General features: G+C 38.6%; 1 protein-coding gene across 3 annotated transcripts; it reads right to left on the bottom strand.

Moving 5' to 3' along the window:
• Window positions 1-52: 52 nt before the first annotated feature.
• Window positions 53-8972, bottom strand: bdh2 (3-hydroxybutyrate dehydrogenase 2). Of its 3 annotated transcripts, none has more exons than XM_006787169.3 (10): window positions 8807-8972; window positions 5365-5455; window positions 4421-4499; window positions 3320-3416; window positions 1843-1951; window positions 1463-1523; window positions 1175-1288; window positions 766-824; window positions 517-609; window positions 53-364 (listed from the first exon to the last, which is right to left on the bottom strand). In XM_006787169.3, exons 2-10 carry the CDS (start codon window positions 5434-5436, stop codon window positions 311-313), a joined length of 738 nt encoding a protein of 245 aa, XP_006787232.2. In that variant the 5' UTR covers window positions 5437-5455; window positions 8807-8972; the 3' UTR covers window positions 53-310. The 3 variants fall into 3 exon arrangements, with proteins under 3 accessions (XP_006787232.2, XP_035762139.2, XP_087697880.1); XM_035906246.2 differs by having other exon boundaries at window positions 5365-5452; window positions 8807-8969; XM_087841754.1 differs by lacking the exon at window positions 8807-8972 and adding an exon at window positions 5579-6203 and having other exon boundaries at window positions 5365-5452.
• Between the last annotated feature and the right edge of the window lie 14892 nt (window positions 8973-23864).

Below are 23864 nucleotides of genomic sequence, written 5' to 3'. Positions count from 1 at the left end.
AACATCTTGCACATAGCTTTTGTTTCACTATTATGCACAGAGTAATGCACAGTAATGGAAAACGGGAAAGGTTTAAAGTTGATTACACACTTCTGTACATTATTTATAGTTTGAATTTAGGATGACAAATATATTTGCAGCATATGTTTCAGTTGCAAAACAAGACATTTTTCCATAAAATATGCAATATTACTGATATTTTTTTCTTATTTTATAATAATAATTTTTTAAAATTATCCATTTATGACAACTTTATTTGAATTCAAGGCTTGGATTCCACTTCTGTAATGATGTAGTCCTTCCAGTTTCCTCACAGTCTCCAACCTCCATCGATGATGTGCTCTGTCCCAGTCACATAGGCTGACTGTGGAGGGCCCAGACAGTTTAAAACCACTGGTAAATTACTTTACTGACAAAATATCTACAGCTTTCTCTAGGTATGTGTATTCCTATGATACCTACACTTTATTCATACTATTATTATACCTCCTGAATTACATCTGTGCAAGCACTCACCTCATCTGAGGCCAGGTATACGCACAGGTGTGCAACCTCTTCGGCTGTGCACAGCCTGCCAGTTTTCTGTCTTGCCATAAAGTCTTTATAAGCCTGTAAATGAGTAATAATTGGATCATTCATTATCTTCATCATCCAGTCATCATTATTTAACATTGTGTAAATAAAGATAACATATAACACATAGTACATGAATCACGCAGGCATTACTGTCAGGTTGGCGAAAATGTACATCAAAGCCTGCAATACCTGTTCTGGGTTGGTCTGAGCCTGGATCCTACCCCTCAGTGATGGAGTATCAACAGTCCCTACAGAAATAGAAAGAGAGCAAGCCTAATGAAATGTTTATTAAAAGACAAGAGTTAGTTAAGAAATTATGGTCTTTGGCTAAATGAACATTTTTCTATTAATAAGTATTAAATACGATTGGGTTGGACTTGGATGTGATGTATATAAATAATCAAAATAAAAGTATACACAGCATCTTTTTAGACTGGCTCTTAAGCCAGTGTGCGCTAACATAAAACAACCTTCAGCTAAAAAAACCCATCAATTTAGTTTCATTTCAAGGACGTTTACAGTATACTTTGAGTATCACTGAGGAAGACTAAAAACACATGGTGATATGGTGATTTGTTGCACTGTGTTCTAACCTTACCAGGACAAACACAGTTACAGCGAATGCCTTGCTCAATGAAATCCGCAGCTATGGACTTGGTGAGCCCAATTACTGCAGCCTTGGAGGTACTATAGACACACCGGTTAACAACGCCTGTGTTGAGGAAACACATCTGTCACTCACACACAGCCATACGCAGGCAAAGCATTTATCTGAGATAAGAGGATTGCAAAGACTGGCCAAACTTCAAAGACATCGTGTCCCTTTAAGTAGGAATAGTTCTACAAGCAACTGCAATAAAAAAAAGATCTGAGGAAGATCGTTTACCTTTTATGCTTGATGCAACAGATGCCATGTTAATAATGTTTCCCGACTTCTTTGCCAACATCTAGAATGACAAATGGCATATTAACAAAATTGTTTTTGTTGAATCCAGATTAAAACTACACAAACAAAGTAATGAAAAGTGCAGAGATCTGCGCTTAAGGTACAGTTTGGCAGTTTGGTTAGTTTGCAGCTAAAGCAGGATTAGTAGCTGAGCAGTCCCCACCCATCATGTCATGGGTTCACAGTGGTACAGTTAATGCAGCTAATCCAACAACGGATGAGAACAAAATTAAAGGCATATGTCACACTATTATCGGTAGCACCTATTACATTCACGGGATAAATGGTGTTAAGGGTTTGGTGAAGTGGCCAAAAGTCACCTTAGGCAAGAAAGCCTTGCTCATCAGGTACATGCTCCGCACATTGACATTCATTGTGAAGTCCCAGTCATCCTCTTCACAATCCAAGATGGTGCCATGATGCACAAATCTGTGCACGAGCACAGACATTTAGTGAAAAATAGCCTCATCTAATAACTTTAGACAGCATTAATATGACAATTTGGACAAACAGTGAGATACAAGTGACAATATCTGTACCTAATAACTTAATCAAAACCAGAGTGGTAAACTACTGCCATTTCAAGATAAAACTCAAAGGTGATAATGTAGAAGAAACCTGTTAATAAAATTGAGAAAAAGGGGAGAGGGGGTTATGTATGTATGTTATGGGGTTTTGGAAATGTAATTAAGTAGTAAGCAGGAGACAGATGGGTGAATTAGAAAAGTGTAACTTAAATTATTTTATCTTTTTTTCTCCTTTTGCGGTCACCACAGCAGATCATTCAACTGACATCACATCTTATTCCTAGCTTCCACCTATATCTCACCAACACTGCATGTCCTCCTTCACTACATCCAAGAACCTCATCTGTGTCTTTTTTCCTCCTTGCTGGCAACATCCTCTGTCCACTGTCCCTCCTCTGCAAATCTCCAAACCATCTCAGCCTAGACTTTCTAACTCTGTCTCCAAACCGTTCGACCTGAGCTGTCCCTCTGATGTAGTCAGTTCTAATATTACCCAAAATCTGAGCATCTTTATTACCATCTTTTGAACCTTTTCTTTCACTCTTGCTGCTATCCTTCTGTCACAAATTACCCCTGACACTTGTCTCCAGCCACTCCATGCTCCTGCAATCTCTTCTTCACCTCTCTTGTGCACTGTCCATTGCTTTTGATGGTTGAACGCAGGTATTTAAACTGATCTACCTTCACTACCTTCACTTGCATGTTCACCTTTCGACCTGTGTCCATCTAATTCACATGTATTCTGTCTTTAAATTATCATAGTCCACAGTATCTCCTGTCTGACCTCATCTGTCATCCTGTCCATCACCACTGCAAACAAGAAGGGGCTCAGAGCTGATCCCTAATGTAATCCCACCCTTACCCTGAACCCATCTGTCACTCCTACTGCACACCTTACCGCTGTCTCGCTGTCCTCTTACATGTCCTGCACCACCCTCACATACTTCTCTGTCTCTCCTGATTTCCTCATGGTTAAAAAGAATGACTTAACGTTTATTTGAAACTACAAGTAAAATGCACAGTGACTGCTGATTTAGGAATTCTGGTTTTGACATATTTTTTTTCAGTTTTCTACTTTAATCTGTTGTCAACAATAACTCTCTCTAATTTACTTCCAAAAATGGTGCAAATTACAGCTTTATTTGTTTTAAAAAGGTTACTTGATGTGGAACTTCTAAATACCATACATTTTGTTTTGTTTTTCCAAGAATTATGTAAAGTTTTTGTTTCTTCAGTAAATCAGAGAAATAAAAACTAATTTAAAAAGTACCCAGCAACGTTGAACAGAACATCTACATGGTCATGTTCCTTGGCCAGGGCTTCTACTTGGTCCTTCTTGGTCACGTCCACGACTTTGGTCCTGATCCCTGACAGCGAAAACAAAAACAAGGACAGTTTAGATTATACTTGCACTGCTTTTTTCTTCATAACCGCTGGCTTTATTTTAGTGCATGAAATAATTCAAGGTATAGCAGCTTCATTTATCAATCATTTTCACAGTTACACAGCAAAACAATGGTCCTGGCTGCTATCTTCTTCAACATAGATCTTCTCCTACTGGCCGCTGAGTGGCTCTGCAGAAAGCCAGTTAAGAGGGTGAAGTGCTCAGGTGTGATATCAGAAGAAAAATGTTGCTCATCTCCTATTTATTCAAACCCATTTACTGCAGAGACCAGAATAAATAGAGATATGGTCCTCTTCTCACAGTCTTGAAGAAAAGACAATTAAAACCCATATAAAGCCTTTTAAAACTAATATATGATATGCACACAAGAAATGAGATAATCTGTTTTTTTTCTTTTTAAAATTACCACAGTGCAATTTCAATTTCTCTAATAGAGATAAGTTAAATGGCTCTTGTAGAAAAAAAACAACTTCACTCTGGGGAAAGCACAGGTGTTATGCATTTATACTAATTAGCTGCTTTGGCCAAAATGAGAGAAATTAGTAGAATGCATGCATTGCTTCTTCCACTTATCTATTGCCGGGTTGTGGGTGCCAGCAACCTAAGCAGAGAACCTAGGTCCTAGGCTTTATAGGCTAAAACCTCCTCTCAGTCAGACAATCCCAGAAAACCTCCCTCACGGTGCACCCAGGAGGCATCCTTGTCAGATGACGGAACCATCTCAACTGGCTCCTTTTGATGTGGATTAACCACGGTTTTAATCTAAGCCCCTCTTGAATAACTGAACTTCCCACCCTATCTCTAAGTACAAGCTATTTCAAAGTAATCAAAGTTTTAAAACTTTGCATCAAATAATTAAGTTGTGAAAGAACTTGAATGAAGGGATAGGAGTAAACTGGCATCCCTTTTGCAATGCCTCAAATAGCCAGAAGATGGCAGCCATAGATCAGCAGAGATGAAGCTTGCCTTGAATACCATCCAGCTCCTTCAGCTTTTCTCCATTTATGTCTGTGGCTGTGACCTGAGCTCCCTCCTTAGCAAATGCCTACAGTTAAAAAAAAATAAATCAGTGTTCAGTTCCAAGTGGTTCCTCAATGTTCTACATGCTGTGCTATAAAATTTGAGGAAAAATCTGCAATTATGATGATTGGTTATAACACAAAACCGAAAAGAGAAGGACACCGAACCACAGACACAACTGAGCAGGAATCTAAATTGCTGTACGAATGGACGAGGGCACTCCAACTACAGGGAATAATTCAGATCATCAATACCAATCAATATCTCATTATCAAGCATCTGAAAGCAGACTGTCAATATCCATCCACAGTTCCACAACTCTTCTGAAATCCATTCAACTTCCCATCAATAAGGCAGGTTTTTAAAGTGCAAATGGATTTGCACAAAAGACCCCTTATACCATTTGCATCTTTTAACTTTTCGATTGAATTCCTCCAATAAAAACCCAGTTCACTGTAATACAAGGCACCTTTGCACACTTTAAGATCACTTGGAGGGAACAGATGTAGCAATGGTCCAATCCAGTGTGTGAGATTTTCAAGTGTGTCGTTATCTCTTTTGGCAAGAATATCACTAAAGGACGGTCCTGAACCTTTGCTTCCATTAACTCAGGAATCACTATTACAGCAGTCATTTACAGGACATTAGGTGACATGCTTAAGTGTTTCTATACTTAAGGAAGTTGGAAGAAAAATTACATCACAGGACTTCTTAAAATCTTTAACTCTAAGCAGTATATCCTATATTAGTTCATTTATATTTAATGCTTATCAAAACATAAAGAGCACTGAATAAGTGCAATATTTAACTACTAAATAAACATTTTCTGCTGTGATTTAGAAGCCACTAAATCAGTGAGATGTTAAGAAGAAGATATTAAATGTTTTTACGATTGCTGCAGCACGTCCAATCCCCTGAGCAGCAGCGGACAGAACAATCACTTTCCTATCCAGGCGACCCATAGTTTACCTTCCACTGCTGCTGTGAACAAAACAAACAAAAGAATCGAGTAGAACAACACATTTATTTAGATAAATGCTTTCAGTCTTAATTTAAAAAGGTATATCAAGCATGTTTTTTACACAAATGTACAAATTTCTATACTTTAATTCGTGGTTTTCAGCAGTCCAGACATGCAAAGACATACATTCCCTGCTAATCTCTGAAAAGTGTGGTGCAATTCGTAATTTGGTTATATAACTGTGCAATCATTGACAGGCTTTCTTGGCAAAATGGTCTTTCAGTAAACTGCAGCATTTGATGGCCTACAGCTAAGAGAGAACTCTTAAGTGACCCCACAAAACCACTTACGAAGAGGACTTGAATTCATTAGAAGCTTGCTGTAGTGTTAGGTTTAGCGCATTCAGTCACTGATAGTGACAAAGTCAGGGATTATAAATATTAATGTAAATTTTATTACTTGGCTCAAAATGATTGTAGCTTGTGGTAAAAAGGCCCTATTAACAAATGTGCTTTATCAGTGAGTCTGTCTTCCGCTTCCGGTACCAGCTTAAATTCAGTTCACAGAGTGCTGGTCCTTATTTACAATAATGTCACCCAACAAATTGGACAAGATCAGTACCATGGAACTTGCAGTGAAAGTTAGTAATTAGACCAAATATGACATGACACAGCCCAGAAATAATGCAATATGGCAGTTTCTCAGTCAAGGACTTAAAGATATAGAATAACATACAGGAATCACATCTGTCTATACAAAGTTCAGAGCACAAACGTTCTTCTTATCATTTCATCAATATTACCAACATGAAGATGATATATTTATGAAGATTATTGTGGGCTTGTGAAAATACAAGAGGAAAAAAAGAGACCTCTACTCATGCTGGGCTATAGGAGGACAGCATGAGAACAGGAAACAAAAAAACTCCTCTGCACAGAAAGCACATAAATGTCCACAGTACAACATTATAGAGCACGTGACCAGCAACGGGGTTGGGTAGGGGATGAGGAGTAATCCCAGACAACACAGCAGCCATCCTGCCACTGCGCCGACTCTCCAGCGTGGGCCCAGACCCACCTCGTGTTCCCAGGAGGCAACAAGCATCGAAGGCATTGGAAGGGGAGGGGGGTTAGTATACTGACACCTGGTCTACACTCGTATTTGTCACCCTTAAGAACGGCAACGTGCGCCAAAAGTGACGTTACAACTCTTGGTACCAGTTCCACTCTTTACTTTTGTTTCAACTTTTCATGCAGGCCTTGTTTTTTGTAACCTGCCATGCACAAGATGGTCATTGTTGAATACACAAGTTTGCAAGAAGTTCAGAGCTCAGAGATGCCCAGGTTTTACACAGAGCTTAACAACTTGAAAATATTAAACTGTTCTGAGGAAAACTCTGCAATAGCTTTGTTTACTGTTTGGACTTCTCCTTTTGTATTAACAAAAGGAGAACAATAATATAAAATAATCCTCAATAGCAACATCTATAGTTCAAAAGCAGACATTGGTGAGTCCGGTAAACGGGCTCTTGTGATGTTGCAGTTCATACAAAATACAACCAAAACCTGGCCAAAAACAAGGCTTAAGGTTCTATAGAAGCTGCCAGAACAACTATGCAGTCCTGGTCTGACAAACAGCCAGACCTGGTTGTGTGCCTGAATCATGGAGGCCACGAACTATCCCGAAGCCTGGGCATGTACACTTGTCCTCCAGATTTATAATTCAGGGCCTGCTGCAGAATTTGGCTTCTGCCAACAAGAGGGAATTGATGCACACCAGTCTTGTGGCCAAGGATTAAGCATTGTAGGCCCCGCAGAGCTAATTAACAGTTCCTACAGTGCCTGTAAGGTAAATGGTAAATGGCCTGCATTTGTATAGCGCTTTTCTAGTCCCTAAGGACCCCAAAGCGCTTCACTCTACATTCAGTCATTCACCCATTCACACACTGGCGATGGCAAGCTACATTGTAGCCACAGCTGCCCTGGGGCACACTGACAGAGGCGAGGCTGCCGGACACTGGCGCCACCAGGCCCTCTGACCACCACCAGTAAACATGGGTTTAGTATCTTGCCCAAGGATATTTGGCATGTACGCAGGAGGCAGCCTGGGATCGAACCACCGACCTTCTGATTAGTGGCTGACCTGCTCTGCCACCTGAGCTACAGCCACCCAAGGCTGGATCCAATCCTAGTTAGCACTTGCCAAAGAATTCTCCATTTATATTTAATTCATAAAGACATGGCACTCTTTCTCTTGCGAGTGGTAACAGTCGATGTTGGGGCCTAACAGTTCTGGAGACTCCTAAGTTTTATCAATTTTTCCAGGAGAAGTTTAAAAATTTTGAAAATACTGGGAGTATTACTGAGCTAATACCATTGCCACAGGCAAATGAGGTGTGAACCTTTTCAAATGTCCATGGCCTTGGTGAAGCTATAGAACAAAAACACTTCACACCACTCTGGTACCTCCAGTAAAAAAAAAAAAAAATCTTTTTTCTTTTAAATAACCACAAAATGGCACACGATACCATGTGGGCTGCTGGGCACTGATGGACTGACCTGTCATAGGGCCAGTTTAGCATTTGAATGAAGATTTCAACCATTCAGTGCAGGATTTCCAGATTTTGCACTTCTGCATTGTCTTAAAGCAAACTGTAAAACTTTAACCTACCTATCAGTCTGCTGTTGCTCATTAAGTATTAACTCGTGTGTAAATCCTCACATGAGATAATGAAACACAATGTGACTCAAAAGAGAAATGACATTTTAAGCTTCACTGCTTACTGCTTGTGCCTGTTCTCAGTTCATTAGTCTTAGAAACAGTGCAGATTTTCAGTTACTGTGGCCATCTCAGACAAAGAAGAAAAAGTGTCACCAGTACAACTATGGTGAATTTGCAGTGTATCTTAAGGATGTGCAGACAGGTATTACTAGAATCCATAATTTCCATAATTCCGTTGTACATGTACAATGACAATTAAGAGCTATTCTATTCTATTTGATTTTAAACTGAGATAGCATTAAAAAAAGATACAAAGGTGAGTGGTATTGCTATAATCTCCTGTCTTCTAAGTAGATTTGGATGGTTAAAAAAAACCTCTAAATACAGTCCAGAAAATGTAACAATTCAAAGTAGCATTGAACTGTAATCGCTTTTCAAACATGTTAACCTGTAACTGCAGAAATGTCATTGATTGCCTAAGTGGGACGTTGCATAACAGATTTTTTAAACGTGTGTAACCTACACAAACTTTACTTGCATCAGCTGCTCAAGCGCGATCAAACACACAGTAACGACTTTAACTGATGAGCATGTGCAGATGCTTTCTGTAGGTTGGACTGTTAGCTAACGTAAAGATTTTAGAAACTCACCCCTCTGCTCAGCTCCGACTTCGACAAGACGCACTCAACGTCAGAGTTCAGCGAGGCTGGACACGTGACACGCAGCTAGAACTCCTGTTGGTTCGAGACCAGGAAGTTCACGCGAAGGGACAGGGTGCAATTTGAGAAGACTAGAAAGCAAGGGAGCACACCATTGGCTGTTTCCCAATTCAGGGTCTGCACGCTTGAAGTACGCACACGTACGGTGCGTACTATAAGTACGAAGGGTGAGGAAGTGAGAGGCTTGTGAAATGGGACGGTCTAGCCTTCGTCGCGCTGTTCAGGTTGCCTAGCAACCATGATACTAACCGCGAGAAACGCGAGATTGTGTGACATAAATGAAGGAGACAAAATGTTTTGTTGGTCATTCATTTTTGTCATGACATCACTTTGATTAGTTGAGAGTTGAGTATCTGAGGCTGAGACCACAGGACTGTAAAACATGATTGTTAGGCTTTATTTCTGTACTGAACAGTCATTACAGGAGTAGTGAGTAAATAACAATTAGCTCTTGTTGTTCATGAGACTAAAGTCATCTCCCTGTGGTAATGTAAATATAATATGGCCAATATTATAGTATTGTCAGATTATTATGATATATATGTGTGTGTGTGTGTGTGTGTAGAGGCTGAAAGTACAAACATCACTAATGTCACATAACTTTGCCGACATGTGGCCAACAGCAATGTTTTAATGTTCTTTGTTATTAAACATTCGCACATAAATAAGTGACATCATATTCAGTACTTAATTTTGACAGTTCACTCTTGGCCGCTCCCTTCTGCCGTATTTTGCGGCAAAATTATCCACACCAACCACCGCGCTATTAGTGATGGGTCGTTCGCGAACGAAATGGCTCTTAGAGCCGGCTCTTTGAAGTGAACGACGCGAGCCGGCTCCTTATTGGGAGCCGTGAGGTTTTGTTTTTTTTTTCTTTCTCTCACCCTCTCTCTCGCCCTTTTTTCCGCTAAACTCCGCACGCGCGGCCTGTACTTTACGCTGGGCAGAGGGGGGAGGGGCGTTAGTTACACTCGCAGTAGCACAGGAACAGAGCCAGAGAGAAAGAGAGCCAGGGACAACAACATCACATTAGAAAGGTATAGTAATCATCCACTATTTTCAGTTGCAGATGATAAAGGATTCAGAAAGTTTATTCATGCAGGCCCATATGACAGAGAATATGCATCTTCTTTTTGTTTTAATATTTTAATTTATATTTAATTGTGTTGTGGTTTGCAGTGTTTTGTGTTGTTTCACGTTAAATTTGTTTAAAAGGAAAAAGCTGAAAATTTAAAAATTTAAAATGTAAATAGTTGTTTTTTGTATTATATGATTTATTTTTTACATTTTATGTGGAGTGAATAAATAAAGTATATTTATGGTGGCCCTTAGAGTCAAAGCATGTACAAACTCCAAAACACGTAAAAACTCAGAAGCACGTACAAACTCAGAATCACGTACAAAAGTGCTCCAGGATGCTAGGGCGCAGTGTTGAGCTTTTGTTTCCTAGTGGCTACACAAGCCAGGAAGTATCAACAACCGGATTTGGTGTGTGGTAGTAACAGGTAAATGAACTTTTTTTTTTTTAATTATTTGAATAAATATGAGTGCTTGTCTATAAATACACAAACAATACACACATGCTTTCAATTGTGTAATTTAAGTGATCTGGGTAGCTCTGTTTTGGAAGTTCAGTAAACACTAGAAATGTGTTTTGGAGTTTGTGCGTGCTTTTTGGAGTTTGTATATGCTTTAGAGTTTGTACGTGCTTTGTCTCTAGGGGCCATATATAAACATATATAAATAAAACCACTTTTTTTTAACATTAGTAATTCCTTTTCTGCATAATTTTATATTATTGTTAATGATTACATAATTAAAGCAACAAAACAACCTGAAGAGCCGGTTCGGAGCCGAAAGAGCCGGCTCTTTTTAGTGATCCGAGCCGAAAGAGCCGGATCTCTAAAAAGAGCCGGAAATCCCATCACTACGCGCTATGAATTGTGGGATATATGGGACCACGAAGCGTGCACCGGACCACGCTTGATATTTGGGGAAATCGACGGCGCATTTGGAGTATGCATTTGAAATACTCTTCGAATTGGGACAGCCGTCGTCGCGTGGCGGTGACGTAATCGCACTTCAAATGCGTACTTCAAGCGTGCAGACCCTGAATTGGGACACAGCAAATGACTGTAGAAAACATGGACAACTCCCCAAAAATGAAGCCAAAACATCTCTATCGCCCCGTGGTGTCTGGTCATAAACCCCGCCTCCTCCATGTTAGCGGATGGGACTGGGGTCAGACTAAAATAAATAAATTCTCCTTAGATAATTTTTTTCCAAAGATTCTTTCTTTTGTTTTCAATAGTTCTCATCACGCTGATTGATGTTCAAGGGGTCTCCTTCCCCATAAGTTTGATTCTAATTCCTACCGCGGTGAAGTTAAATTGGGGTTAAACGTCATCATAACAGCTTTGACTGACAGCTGCAGTCACGGAGAAACTTGCGTATCTCTGTTCGCGAATAGCAGATAGAGCGTAGGCTCTGAGAGGACGCCCAGCGTTTACGCTACGAAAAACACGACCGAGTGTTTTAACCTGACAGCCTGAGATGTTCTTCAGAAAACTGGACTACCCGACAGAAAGACCCGAGGCCCCGCTGCACTTTTTCGGTAAGTTAAACGTGTTTGTAAGCTAATCCGTAACTACCGTCCTTAGCTAGCTCCTGAGACCTAGCTAGCTAAAATGAGCACTCGGCTGTCAGGGTTCGTTTAGCTGTGCAGGTGAATGAATTTACTAAAGAAATCAAGAGAAACGCCCCGGGCTGCTCAGTCACTAATTACGTTTACTGTACTTTTATTACAAGTATTATACTGTAAAAGCAACAGGCTGCACCCTGCTTCAGCTCCTGTGCAGAGCTGAATATTAAATATCTGCAAACAACAGCATATTTTCAGTCTCTTGCCACATCTGTTAAGACAGTAACAATTTTTTTTAAAAGCTTGTACTTCAGTAACTCCTCATTAATCAGGAACTATGGATTAAAGTACTGTAGTGTACTGTAATACTGAAAAAAATGTAAGAGAAGAACTTCAGATCCTGAGTGTGTGAGGACAGAAGAATCAGCTTTATTTCAATATTGAGGGATAAAATTTATATCTGAGTTTGATGGTTCTGTTGTCTTTGTGATTACAGGAGCTGCCCTCAGATTCAGACCTCAGCCCCATCGAGTGACAGCAGACAGATCATCCAACATGTTCACATGTTAACTGCAAAATGAACTGATGAAAACAGTACAAAGGCTAGAGTACCACATGTGCTGTAGTGAAAGCTGCAGCTGTTTTATTGATAAAGTTAAAGACAAAAAACAAAAGAATTAATCACTCATGTAACTGTGTCACTATATATCAGCATTAACAGGACCTCAGTTTTGTGTTTCACAAAGCTGCTTATCTCAGACCTGCACAGCTTCAGTTTTAAACACTTGATGTACTCAGTTGCATGAAGAGCATATGAGATTTTCTCTTAACACAATTAAATAAAACCTGATGGAGGTCAAAGGTCGTCACTTGTATGTTGAACTACAAACTTGTCATCGGGAATTTTTTCACAGTTTTTTTTACACATAGTGTGTTATTTACCTTAAAGTGATTCAGAGTTATTCATACCAGAGTAACCAGAGAGGATCACATATTTTTAAATATATAACTTTCTACAGGACTGAATATAATATCTTTATGTAAAAGTCCGGAGCCTTTGGGGAGTATCTGAGTATTTTTTACATTACACAAACCAAAGGTCTCATCACAGTGTTGATGAAATGCTGGGTTTATCCATCTCCTGGGGCGGGCCTACGGAGGAGTGCTGAAGATTTCCCTGTGAGGGAGCTGCTGGTGAAGATCGTGAGTCCTGCTTGATCAATGCCATGAGCTTCAGTCTTCCTGGTGTTTCTGATGATGCCTCTTACAGCCGGTCAACAGAACTTATGGCACAGGACAGCTGTGATGAAAGAAAGGGAAGAAGTTTCTCCAAACCTCTGGACCCAGGAAACCCAGCTTGGTCCTGATGGTCTCCCTCACTAGTTTCTCTCCAGGGTGAATGTAGCTGTTGAAATAATATGGACTCTATTATTAAATGAAAATAACAAATTAGACTACACTACGGAAACGTTCTGCTGATGTTTTTAAAGTCTCCATGTTACCAGGCTGTAGAGGGCTATGAAGATTTAAACAGTTTTAGATCCATTACACTCACAGTCTTATGTTAAAATCTCAAAGGACAGCATTATATTTTTGATATTAACAGTAACTCTGGGCCTCTGTAGAGTGTGTAGCTGATCTCATCGCTGTCTGAAAATGGATTAAAAAAAAACCATAAGTGTTGAAGACTATTAAGAGTAGCAGGTGTGTAGCATCGCTAACTAGCTAGCAACAAGCCTCCAACACAGTGCGTATGCTAGCGGCTAATCTAACTAACGAATTAACAACAGAGTGATTCTATAAGATGATAAGCTGTGTGTCTTTTTTATAACAGTGACATGGTTGTATTTACCTTAATTAAACGAGTCGTCAGTCGCGGTAAACCAGCAAAAAACTCGAGCAGCCGGGCTACGTAAAAAAGTGTAGGGGGGCGTGTTTGCGGTCAAGTCCAGCGGGTGTGTGGGCGGGAGCGTTACACAGTCGCTCCACCTCAAGTCACTATTGCGCAGACTCTGGCTCCAAATGTGCAAGATGGCAGCCTCCACAAGCGGGGTATTTTTTTTTTTTTTTTTTAATAAACCTTTATTTAAACATCAGTACAATACAAAATGGAATTAAACAGTACCACAATAATGGTGTTGTACTTACAAAAGAATTGTATGGATCAAGCGGGGTATTTTGGCTTCATTTTTGCACAATGGTAGGAGGCGGGGTCGCGTCGTCCATGTTTTCTACAGTCAATGGAGCACACCAACAAGGCTTTCTACTTTCAGACGTTTTTTTTTTTTTCACCCTTTAAAAAATTAAAGACATTAAGCTTTGTACGAACCAGGGGCGATTTTAGCCCATTTTTGGGGGTGCTTCAGCACCCCCAAAATGAATCAAAGCACCCCCAAAGATTTCTTACTTTTTTTTGACAATATTTGCTGTTTGTGTGACACACTACTAAAAATATAAAAAGCATACAGTACTGTACTTGTTTGAGACGTAACATTTTAACAACAAAAGTATAGGTAACCCCCCCTCCCAAAATGGTTTGTTCCAGCTCTCCCCTGCTCTGGCTCTAGCGCTCTTTCTGCCAGAGCGATGGTGGCTGAGACACAGCGGAGCCGAGGTGTAAGTGCCTGGCTTAAAACAGGACATACTAGCTGCCTTTAACCTTCAGTTACTCTTTATATACTTGGTAGGAGTCAGAACATGTTTCTTTTTAGCTGAAAACATTACACCAGGTAACCTGCAGTGTTGAAAACGTGTTTTCCCACGATGTTTGCTACTCTACAATCCGTCCTGCTCTTTAGTAAAATCGACGACATGTCACCGTCCTGTTGCTAACATTGAAATGTATACAGACTGTTTAAAAATCTAAAACTTTAAATTGTTACCACTGTCCTGTTTGAAATGGATACTAACTAGCTAACTGACTGAATGCCCATTAACCTTATAACTCCTGTTGTGTGTGTGTGTGTGTGTGTGTGTATGTGTGTGTTTGTGTACAGAGAGACAGCCAGGTTCATAATGGGTATGAGGAAATTTTTTCAAAAAAAGGAGCCACATTCAGGTAAAAGTGTAAAATCAAATGATCCGTCAATCAGGAATAATGTTGGATCAGTGTTTCAATATTTATATCTTTTATTAGATGTTCATGTGGTTTGGTTATTTGCCTTTTGGTTGAAAGTAAACTGAGAGTGGACTTTTTGTTAGTGATCTTAATAGTATTTTTTCACATTAATGTAATTTTTCATTTTTTTTTTGATTTTACTCACACAATCTGGAAGTTGTGTCCTCCCTATATTAAAGCTGCTGTACAGAATCTGCTAAACAAACTGGGTTGAAACATTTTGAGCCTCTTTAACAACATCCCAACATAACATTATCATTGATCGGGGAGATTAAAATTAATGATATATTTTTATGTGGTTCAGCCACAACTCTACTAAAACCTCAGCCAGTAACAGGTCGGCCAACTTTTGGACCGTTCAGTTGTCTGTGTGACTGCTGCAGTACGTGCATCACATTTGCACACTATCAGAAAGTGTGGACTACCTGATAAAATGTCAAGCTCTCCTAAGGACCACTATGAAAGCATGAAACTCATAAATCTTACAACACAAAATTATTATTATTAAATTAGCAAAATCAGTATCTGCATACATTGTATACATTCTACCACAGGCAAAGTTGCCTCCATTTTTATAGTTTTTATTAATATCTTGTAATAATTTATTTGTAACAATTTATTCTGTTTTGGGAGTGTTTTTTTATGTATCAGTATTATATTAAACACACACATTAAAAGTGAATCTCTGTCCACAAAATGCACTCAGTTTACTTCTTACTCACTGTGAGCATCATTCATTATTCTCCCCCAATAATTAAGGTTAGGATATGTATTTTTTTTATTCCAATCCATTCTTCTTTAGCAGCATTTAAATAACCTTGATCAGATTTGATGGTTTTGTTACAGACTTTTCAAAAAAGTGTTTTGCTTTTCTTTCACAAATGTGGGATTAAATTGTATTAAAATGTACAAAACAGTGATGTCATGTTTTGTGACGAGGACCCAGGCACAGAGAGACTCGATGAATTTAAGAATCTTATGATTTAATAAAGAGATTTGCAGACTTACACAGAGATGGTAAAATTCTGATGACTGATAATGGAGATGAATACAACAGACGATGAGGACAGGGAGGACGTGACAGTCAGAGAGAACTCGGGACAACATTTAAGGATGCAGGGACTGACAGAGACAGGTTTATCTTGCCTGGCTGGGCAGCTCTCTGGGTGTTCAGCACCCCCAAAGCTCTGATTCTAGAATCGCCCCTGGTACGAACTTTTTAAATTGTTAAAATAAGCTCTCTTTTGAGTGTCCTTCGGGCTACTAATATTTAATATAGCCTTACTTAGTCGAGCTTTGTATAAGAATGTACATTAGATACAAATATTTTATTTGTAAGGACCAAGAAAAAAACAATATAAGAAAGATTTTTTTAATTATTCATTTTGAGAGTAAATATGAAATTTCACAACAAAAGTTGAAATAAATAGTATGTAATGCATAATGCACATGACTCACATACTCCTTAAGGTGAAATTATATTTTGAGTTTAATCTTAAAATAGTATTTCAAGTTTATTGTCAAAGTGAACAACAATAATAAAAAAAGATCACTCTAAACTGTCTTTTTTCTTAATCTAGCCCTTCTACTCTGTTATTGTTATTATATAACATCCTTATGAGTTGGAAAATTTCGCTGTCTTTGTAAATCATCTTGAATTGTAATTGGAAGGACTTTGGAAGGAAAATGACCTTTGCCCCTCCTTTGTCAGGTCTTTTCAGTGTTCATTGTTAATGGTTAAAGAGCTTAAAAGTAGGATAAATCTGTTGGCATTTTAAGAATGTCAAGATTGTAATTCAAATGAGACATTTGGGGAAAAAACATTTATTCTTGTAAAATAAGAAAATAAACAAATAAATCTTCTATTTGCCTGAAACAGAAGTTGGTTTTCACGTTATAATAAGGTTTTGAAGGCACTTTCACATGTGACCAAACAAAGAATAACCTCATGCAGACATTCACAAGGGGCGATCGTGGCTCAAGAGTTGGGCGTTCGTCTTGTAATCGGAAGACTGCCGGTTCGAGCCCCGGCTCCGACAGTCTCGGTCGTTGTGTCCTTGGGCAAGACACTTCACCCGTTGCCTACTGGTGGTGGTCAGAGGTGTCCGGCCTCTGTCAGTGTGCCCCAGGGTGGCTGTGACTACAATGTAGCTTGCCATCACCAGTGTGTGAATGGGTGGATGATTGTGTATAGTGTAAAGCGCCTTGGGGTCCTTAGGACCAAGTAAAGCGCTATACAAATACAGACCATTTACCAGACCATTTTATTCATATTATTTTTATAAAACGTAGCTTTCATACATATTAAAAGCACAAATTTTCAAGTCAGTATTTCTAGTAATTAAGGCATCAGAAGTGTGGCAAGTCCATCTGGTGACAAAGACCATGCATAACTCAAACCTCAAAGAACATAACCGCTACCCTCAAGATGAGGCGGATTTCTCAGCTGCTATTTCCAGGGTCATAAATAAATTTTTATTTTATGCTCAAGTGAAGCATATTATTTATTAAATCAAATCTAATTTTCATTTTTATTGGTTCATTCTTGCTCTTTCAAGATACCACACTGTTACACATATTGCATTTTGAGTTCTGGGCTCTCAGCTGAATATGAAAACATATTGTCATTGTTTTCCATCATCATATTTCTTTTTAATGTTTTATCAAACTGCTTTATACGTTTTCCTGCATAACATTTATAATTTAGTGGTTCATTGATTGAATGTTTAATTTGAAACTAGTATTCCATCTCATTATTTTCATTTAAGACTGTCTGTTGTAATTTTGATAAACAGAAGACAGTTATGATTCATCATTTCCAATAATAGAAATGCCCAAACTGTTTAGAAACACTAATCAATAACATATTGATAATTTGAAAAGATTGATTAAGTAATGGGCCAGCTCCAAGATGATAACAACTGCCCCTGGTTACTCATAGATGTGGGAAATTATACCATATACCTAGCTTGTGTTACCTGATTTCTAGTTTATTGTAATATATTACAAACTCTAATAAACATTGTTGTTGTTTTGTGTTTGTTTGTTTGTTTTGCCACTGTGGTGTGGTTGTTAACACATGTAAGTGTGAAAGATCCCCAGTTTGAGACAAGATCTCAGGTCACCAGCTAGGTGACTCCTATAGTGCTGGTCCCAAGCCTGGATAAATGGAAGTGTTGCATTTGGTGTAAAATCAGTGCCAAATCTGCACATTTTATGCAATACTATCATCATTTTTTAAAATAACTGAAGCCATATTATTCATTAGATATTTGTGGACTTTCTTCTTACACTTAATGTTGAGCCACAAAGCATAGTCTACAGTATCCACCATTCAGAGCATGTCTACGATGATTTTCAGTGACATTTAGAGTTCAGAGACCATCTCTCCCTCTCTCTCTTTCTCTCTGACAGAGGTGACAAAGTCTTCAAGATATGAAAATCTCACACCTTTCTTCAAAACAAGCTACCCTGGCAGGCCTCAGATGACCAGTGATAGTAAAGGAGGCAGTTGAGTGGACAGTGACAGTTATAAAATTCAGAGTATGGTTCTTACTGGTTACTGAGTTTAGCACATGCCACCATATCACATTAATCCAGGCTTCTCTTCCAGCTGATTTAAGATTTTACTGATTACTTTCATGAGACATATGTGCTAGTTTGAGATGTTGTTCCAAAGTCAAAGATTAAAGGTAAAGATTCTCGGGCTCTCTTCCACAGCGTCTTTGTCCTGTCTTGCTCCCCTTAGCTTCAACCGGCTGCCCCTCCCCAGGCTGTGCTGGAGATTTCTTCCTGTGAAAAGGGAGTTTTTTTCCTTCCCACTGTCATCAAAGCGCTTGCTTATAGAAGGTTATCTGATTTGGGGGGGTTTCACTCTGTCTTCCCTGTAAGGGTCTTTACCTCTCAATATAAAGCGCCTTGAGGCAACTATTGTGATTTGGAGCTGTATACGTAAAACTGAATTGAACTGAATTTTCTATATTATTGCTTAGCTTTGAAATGAGCTTCTTGTTTTATTATTGTCATGTTTTTATTGCTATTTTATTTGTATCACTTTTATTACTTTTAAATGGCATATTTGATATTAATATTTTGCATTATATGAGTACTGGGAACTAAATACAGCAGTTTTTGCTTTTTATTGCTGTTGTTATTTTCTTAAAGTTCATGCCATTTGTGCTGTTGAAAGTTATCCCTTTATTTCACAGCTACAGGCTGGTTTAGAAGGCATGGAAGTGCTTGATCTGCTTTCAGAACAGGTGTAACCTGTCTTCTCTGGAGGACGTTTGTGAGACGAATGATAACCCAGCATGTGAGTTCAGTTGTGCACACTAATGATATGTTTGGACACTTTTTTCAGTTTGTTGGTTTCAGAAAGTTTTTTTTTTTCCAGAGGTTTGGTGAGAGAGGATTTCAGATGCTCTTTGAAGGTACTGCATGCACCTTGAGTGAGGAATACTGATTTAGTACTCTTTTGAGAACCAGGGTTTTTACTGAGGAACAAAAGTCTATTGACAGACACTGGAAGATGTAGGATCTTGGATTCCTGGAGCTGGAACCATAGGGACTAGAATCAGGATATCTCATCCTTCATTGAGCTGATTGAAATCAATGTTTGTGACTCTTATGTGAAGAAGGACTAAATAGCTGGTGTATTCCTATAAGAATCAATGCACACGCACAGAATCTAAATTAAATGTGACTTGTTGCGAACCTTTAATTACTTATTGATTCAAATCAGTAATTAATAGCACTTTCCTCCTTAAAGCTACTATCCATTTAATCCAAGCCAACCTATCAAAACCTTATGTAAGATTTACATTAGTTGTTTAAACTAAATAAGCAATACCTGTTCAGCCTTTACACAACAGCAAAAGTGCTTAACAGTCTGTATCTCAAGAGAGATCATCAGTTGATACAGCCAAACAACAGAGTGACGCTTAACCCATATTTTAGTGAACCACTTTTTTCTGAAACTGCAGCAAGGGAAAATAAAATAGATGTCATTTTTGTGTGATTATTCTGTAAATTTTGCATTATAGAAACCTAAATGTATGAGTTAAAATAGTGTCGGTATGAATACCTTATAGCTACACACAATAAAATAGCAGCTGTAATGATATTTGCCTGGTATTTCATGAGATTTTGGAAATCTGACTACCTGTTGATACTTCCCTTTCTTATCAGTTGTGCAAACTAGCCGGAGTAGAAATAGTCTGCCATACCAGTTACCTCTAGTGATACATCTATGTAATCCAGTACAACCTTTCTGATGACTACAATGTTCACATTTTGTGTTAATTGTACATTTTTAACACATTTTTTAACATTTTTAACATATTAATTAAATATGATAAATTTTAACAGTGTAATAGTTTATTATAATATTATCAGTATACTACACTGAAAAAAAGGCCATGTTGGATTTACTTGATTCAATAGTGGACATTGGTTGCACACAAATGTTTTGCTTTGGCAGAAACTTAAACAATTGAGTTAAATCAACACAACATTATCATATTCAGTAAACCTGTGCATTTTGTGTTCTTAAAACACGATTGAAACATGTTTAGATGAAGTATGTTGAGCTCTTGGAATATTTTAATCCTTCACAATTTTGTCATTTTAGTTCAACACTATTCAATAACTTTTATCCCAGTACTACTTGGTCACTTAAATACTACATGTTGTCTTCATATTACATAATGTTCAACAAAGTCTAGAGTCTGGTTACCTTAAAGATTGAATGGATCTACAATAGCTACCATCCTCCTAACCTTATTCTGCTGCAGGGGGGCTGGGAAATAACCCTGAAGTGATAGGTTACAAGGCAGGACAACTCACAAGTCTATCACAAACCACCATTTGCACTTACATTCACGGGTAATTTAGAATCACCAATTAACCTAACTCTAACAACTGCTTGACTTTTAACTGTGGGAAGAAACCAGAATACCCAGAGAGAACCCAGTGCAAACTAGCCAGATTGTGGATTTGAACCCAGGACCTTCTTAACGTGAAGCAACAGCACTAACCACCATGCCACCATGCTGCTCGATTTGACTGAGATGGATGCCTTCCTGAAACCACGATCCAAAGCGTGTGAGACTGAAATCCCGTGCGGTGTCGCAGTAAGTTATTGACTTACTTCAGTCGAACATGATATGAACAATTTAATCTAGCCTCTCTGCATATCATGTAGTTTCTACACTATATAGTTACACTTAACTTTAAAGCATGAGGCACTTATGTTAAATACACGCAAGATGCTTACGTAAATCCAAGAGTTGGCCAATCCCTTTTTTTCAGTGTATAAGTCCAGTGCAATACCACCATAAGACAAGTAGTCAGCTGTGGGTGTAGGGTTGTATAGCAACTCACCTCACTGGAGACTGGGGACTGATAAGCTGTCTCAGGTCCCCTGTCTGATAATAGACCAGAGCTCAAGTAATGATAGGTAACATTTGTCATGGCTCAAGTACTGGACTGCAGATGCTAAAACATAAATATTTCCATCCGTATTGTAACTGTCTGAAAATAGATTTTCTTGCAAACAAAGCAGTTGCACAGTGAATAGGGAAATGAGTTTGGATTTGGAAGGGTACATGGACACTGTAGATAGTAATAAACAAACCATTCAAAAAAAGCAAATTCCTACCATGGCACAGTATTAATTTTGACTGTGGGAAACTATCGTCTTCCAAATAAACTCAAAATGTGCAGGCTGATGAGACAGCATTCCACCTGGGCATGAATCCCACTTGATTCTTGAGTGGCCAGACTCCTGCTGAATGTCACTAAGCTCTCATTTCTCTTATCTTTCCAGCCTTACTTTCATAGCTCATATGTAAAGGCAATAATGATTTCAGAAAGGAAATAAATAAAAGCCGCAGACACAAAGGGGTACCCAGATAACTCATAGATACTCAGAAACAGTTTTCAGTTGATTTCATGGTTCTGTCTGCTGCATGCTTATTTTTGCTGGTGTAATATTTCGGGAGGGTACATATAAAAATAGCCTTGCAATGTAGTCAGCATAACATTTTCCAGCTTTCTTATCTGAAAGTCACAGACAGCATTCTTTAAGCAACACAATGAGGAATATTTAAAAAAAAACAAAGCTTTAAGATATCGAGAAGCAAATGAAGTCCAAATATAGACACAGAGAAACTGAGTGCACATCTACATTGCCTTCATACTTTAAAATCTTCCTAGCATTCATGTTTTAATGTTAATAATTAGCTCAATTATGTTGCAATGACAATTATGACTGCAGAACTGCAGAACCTCACTATTTCTTTGGAGGTTTGTTTTTGTTTGTTCCATGTATAAAAGTGTGAAACTTTAGTTTTTAGATGATCTCAACTTTTAAAAGGTTTTATAGAAAAAAGCAGGTTATATAAGAAGCAATACGGATGGCAACTCAGTGTCTTATCTGGAAACATAGTAACAGCTTTGGTCTGAGTGCAGAAACTGTTTGCCATGGATTTGCTGGAAAATATCACAACAATTTCCGCTCTACCAACGTTGGATCCTATCACTGCTGCAGAATGAGAGCACTGAGTAAAGTTTGCTTGTATTTCTTTTCTGGCAGTAGCATTGCCAAACAAATGGCACACGGCCTCAGTTTACAATGTAGATTTAGTTGAAGCAGTGGGTGTGGAAAGTGGAGCATGAGAATTTTTGATTCTGGTTCTAATTTTGATATAATCTGATCAAAAAATAAGCATTTGTGTGGTAGGCTTCCATTTCTAATGCTATTGTTTTTCCATCCCACTGCAACAAGGGTGTAGATTTGGCATGGACGGAAGGGACATGTCCCCACCAATATCCAGCGATTATTGAATTGTCCCCACCAATAATTTGATCTCTTCGAGTAAAGAAAAACAAAACCGATAGAAATTAAAAAAAAAAAAAAAAAAAACGATCTGTCAACGTCTCATTCACCCAGTGGTGCAGAAAGAGTTAAATTACGTTCTCTACTGGAGTCCTACGTCATGTGACAAATATGGCCAATGTGATTGGCTGTGCCTTTCAGGGAGCGCTGTTTAGTTTTAGCAGCGGCAATCCTGCGCTGCCGGGAGAGGAGGATAGCAGCAAAAAGAACCTGGATATAAGAAAATATTTTTCAAAGAAACCTGTAAGTCACTTAAAGTCAAGTTCACTCATAAAATCTGTCCATCATAATAACCTTACAGGCTATGCAAGGTAATACATGCCAACCCTCCCGTTTTTTCTCGGACAATCCCGAATTTCAGTGCCCCTCTTATTACTCTTTCTGGGTTGCAAAATAAACTTTTAAAAATTTTCAGGCGAGAATGTAGCTGTGCAAACTTCAAATATCGGAATCGGGGAGAACAGCAAACTCCCGGCACATCGTTTTAGGCTTTGGCCCACATCAGTCTAAAATTGTATGTAACCATGAATAACGTGTTACCATGTCCACCAGGAGAGACTGGACAGTATAGATGTAAAACAAATATGCCAGCAGTTCATCTCAGTTAACGAGAGGAGAAGGCATGTGTGTGGCCCCTTCACATAGTGGACATTGAGTTGTTGTGTGGGACACCAGTAGTCCATGTCTGTTGCTGTAACAGTAGTTCATGTTTAGAGTAAAACATACCAGCTCACTGACTTGATAGGGGCAATAGTGCCTTAAAAGCATGTAGAATAGCATATGTAGGCAAGTATATTTCTCCTTTTTTTTAATCAAGAAGCAAAGACGAAAAGGAAAAAAAAAGAAACAAACAGGGCAGGGTTCGGTTGTTGAATCATCCGTCCCCACCAATGCCAAAACCAAATCTACGCCCTTGCACTGCACCTGCTTTCAACGAGCCTATCCCTGAAATAGTGGCCATAGTGTTTTGTTAAGATAAAACACTATGGCCACTCACAGATAAAATAAATGTTTTGATTAACTTGTAGTATTGTTGCACTCTAAGATGGGGTAAAGGGAAACCTTAGAGACTTTGATAAGGACCAAGATCTCAAAGCTTGTCAGACTCCCACAGTTAAGTCCATAGTCCACAGAATTCTTTGTGGAGGAGATTCTAGGAGAAACACCAGAGGAAGTGGCCCAAATAGAAGACTCTGCTCCATTTGGCTATAGCAAGTGAGAGGGTTCAATACTGGCTGCATTGTGTTGTGTTTAATAATAAAATTAGCATTTAAATGATTTAAGCTTGAAAAATTGATATTTGAGCTGACATCGAATAAAGTAGTTTTTGCCT

The sequence above is a fragment of the Neolamprologus brichardi genome, chromosome 6 (genome assembly GCF_056152115.1).
Source record: "Neolamprologus brichardi isolate AB-2024 chromosome 6, ASM5615211v1, whole genome shotgun sequence".
Lineage (NCBI taxonomy): Eukaryota > Metazoa > Chordata > Actinopteri > Cichliformes > Cichlidae > Neolamprologus > Neolamprologus brichardi.
The sequence above is the reverse complement of the archived record's forward strand: the minus strand, read 5'-3'. Positions and strand labels throughout refer to the sequence as shown.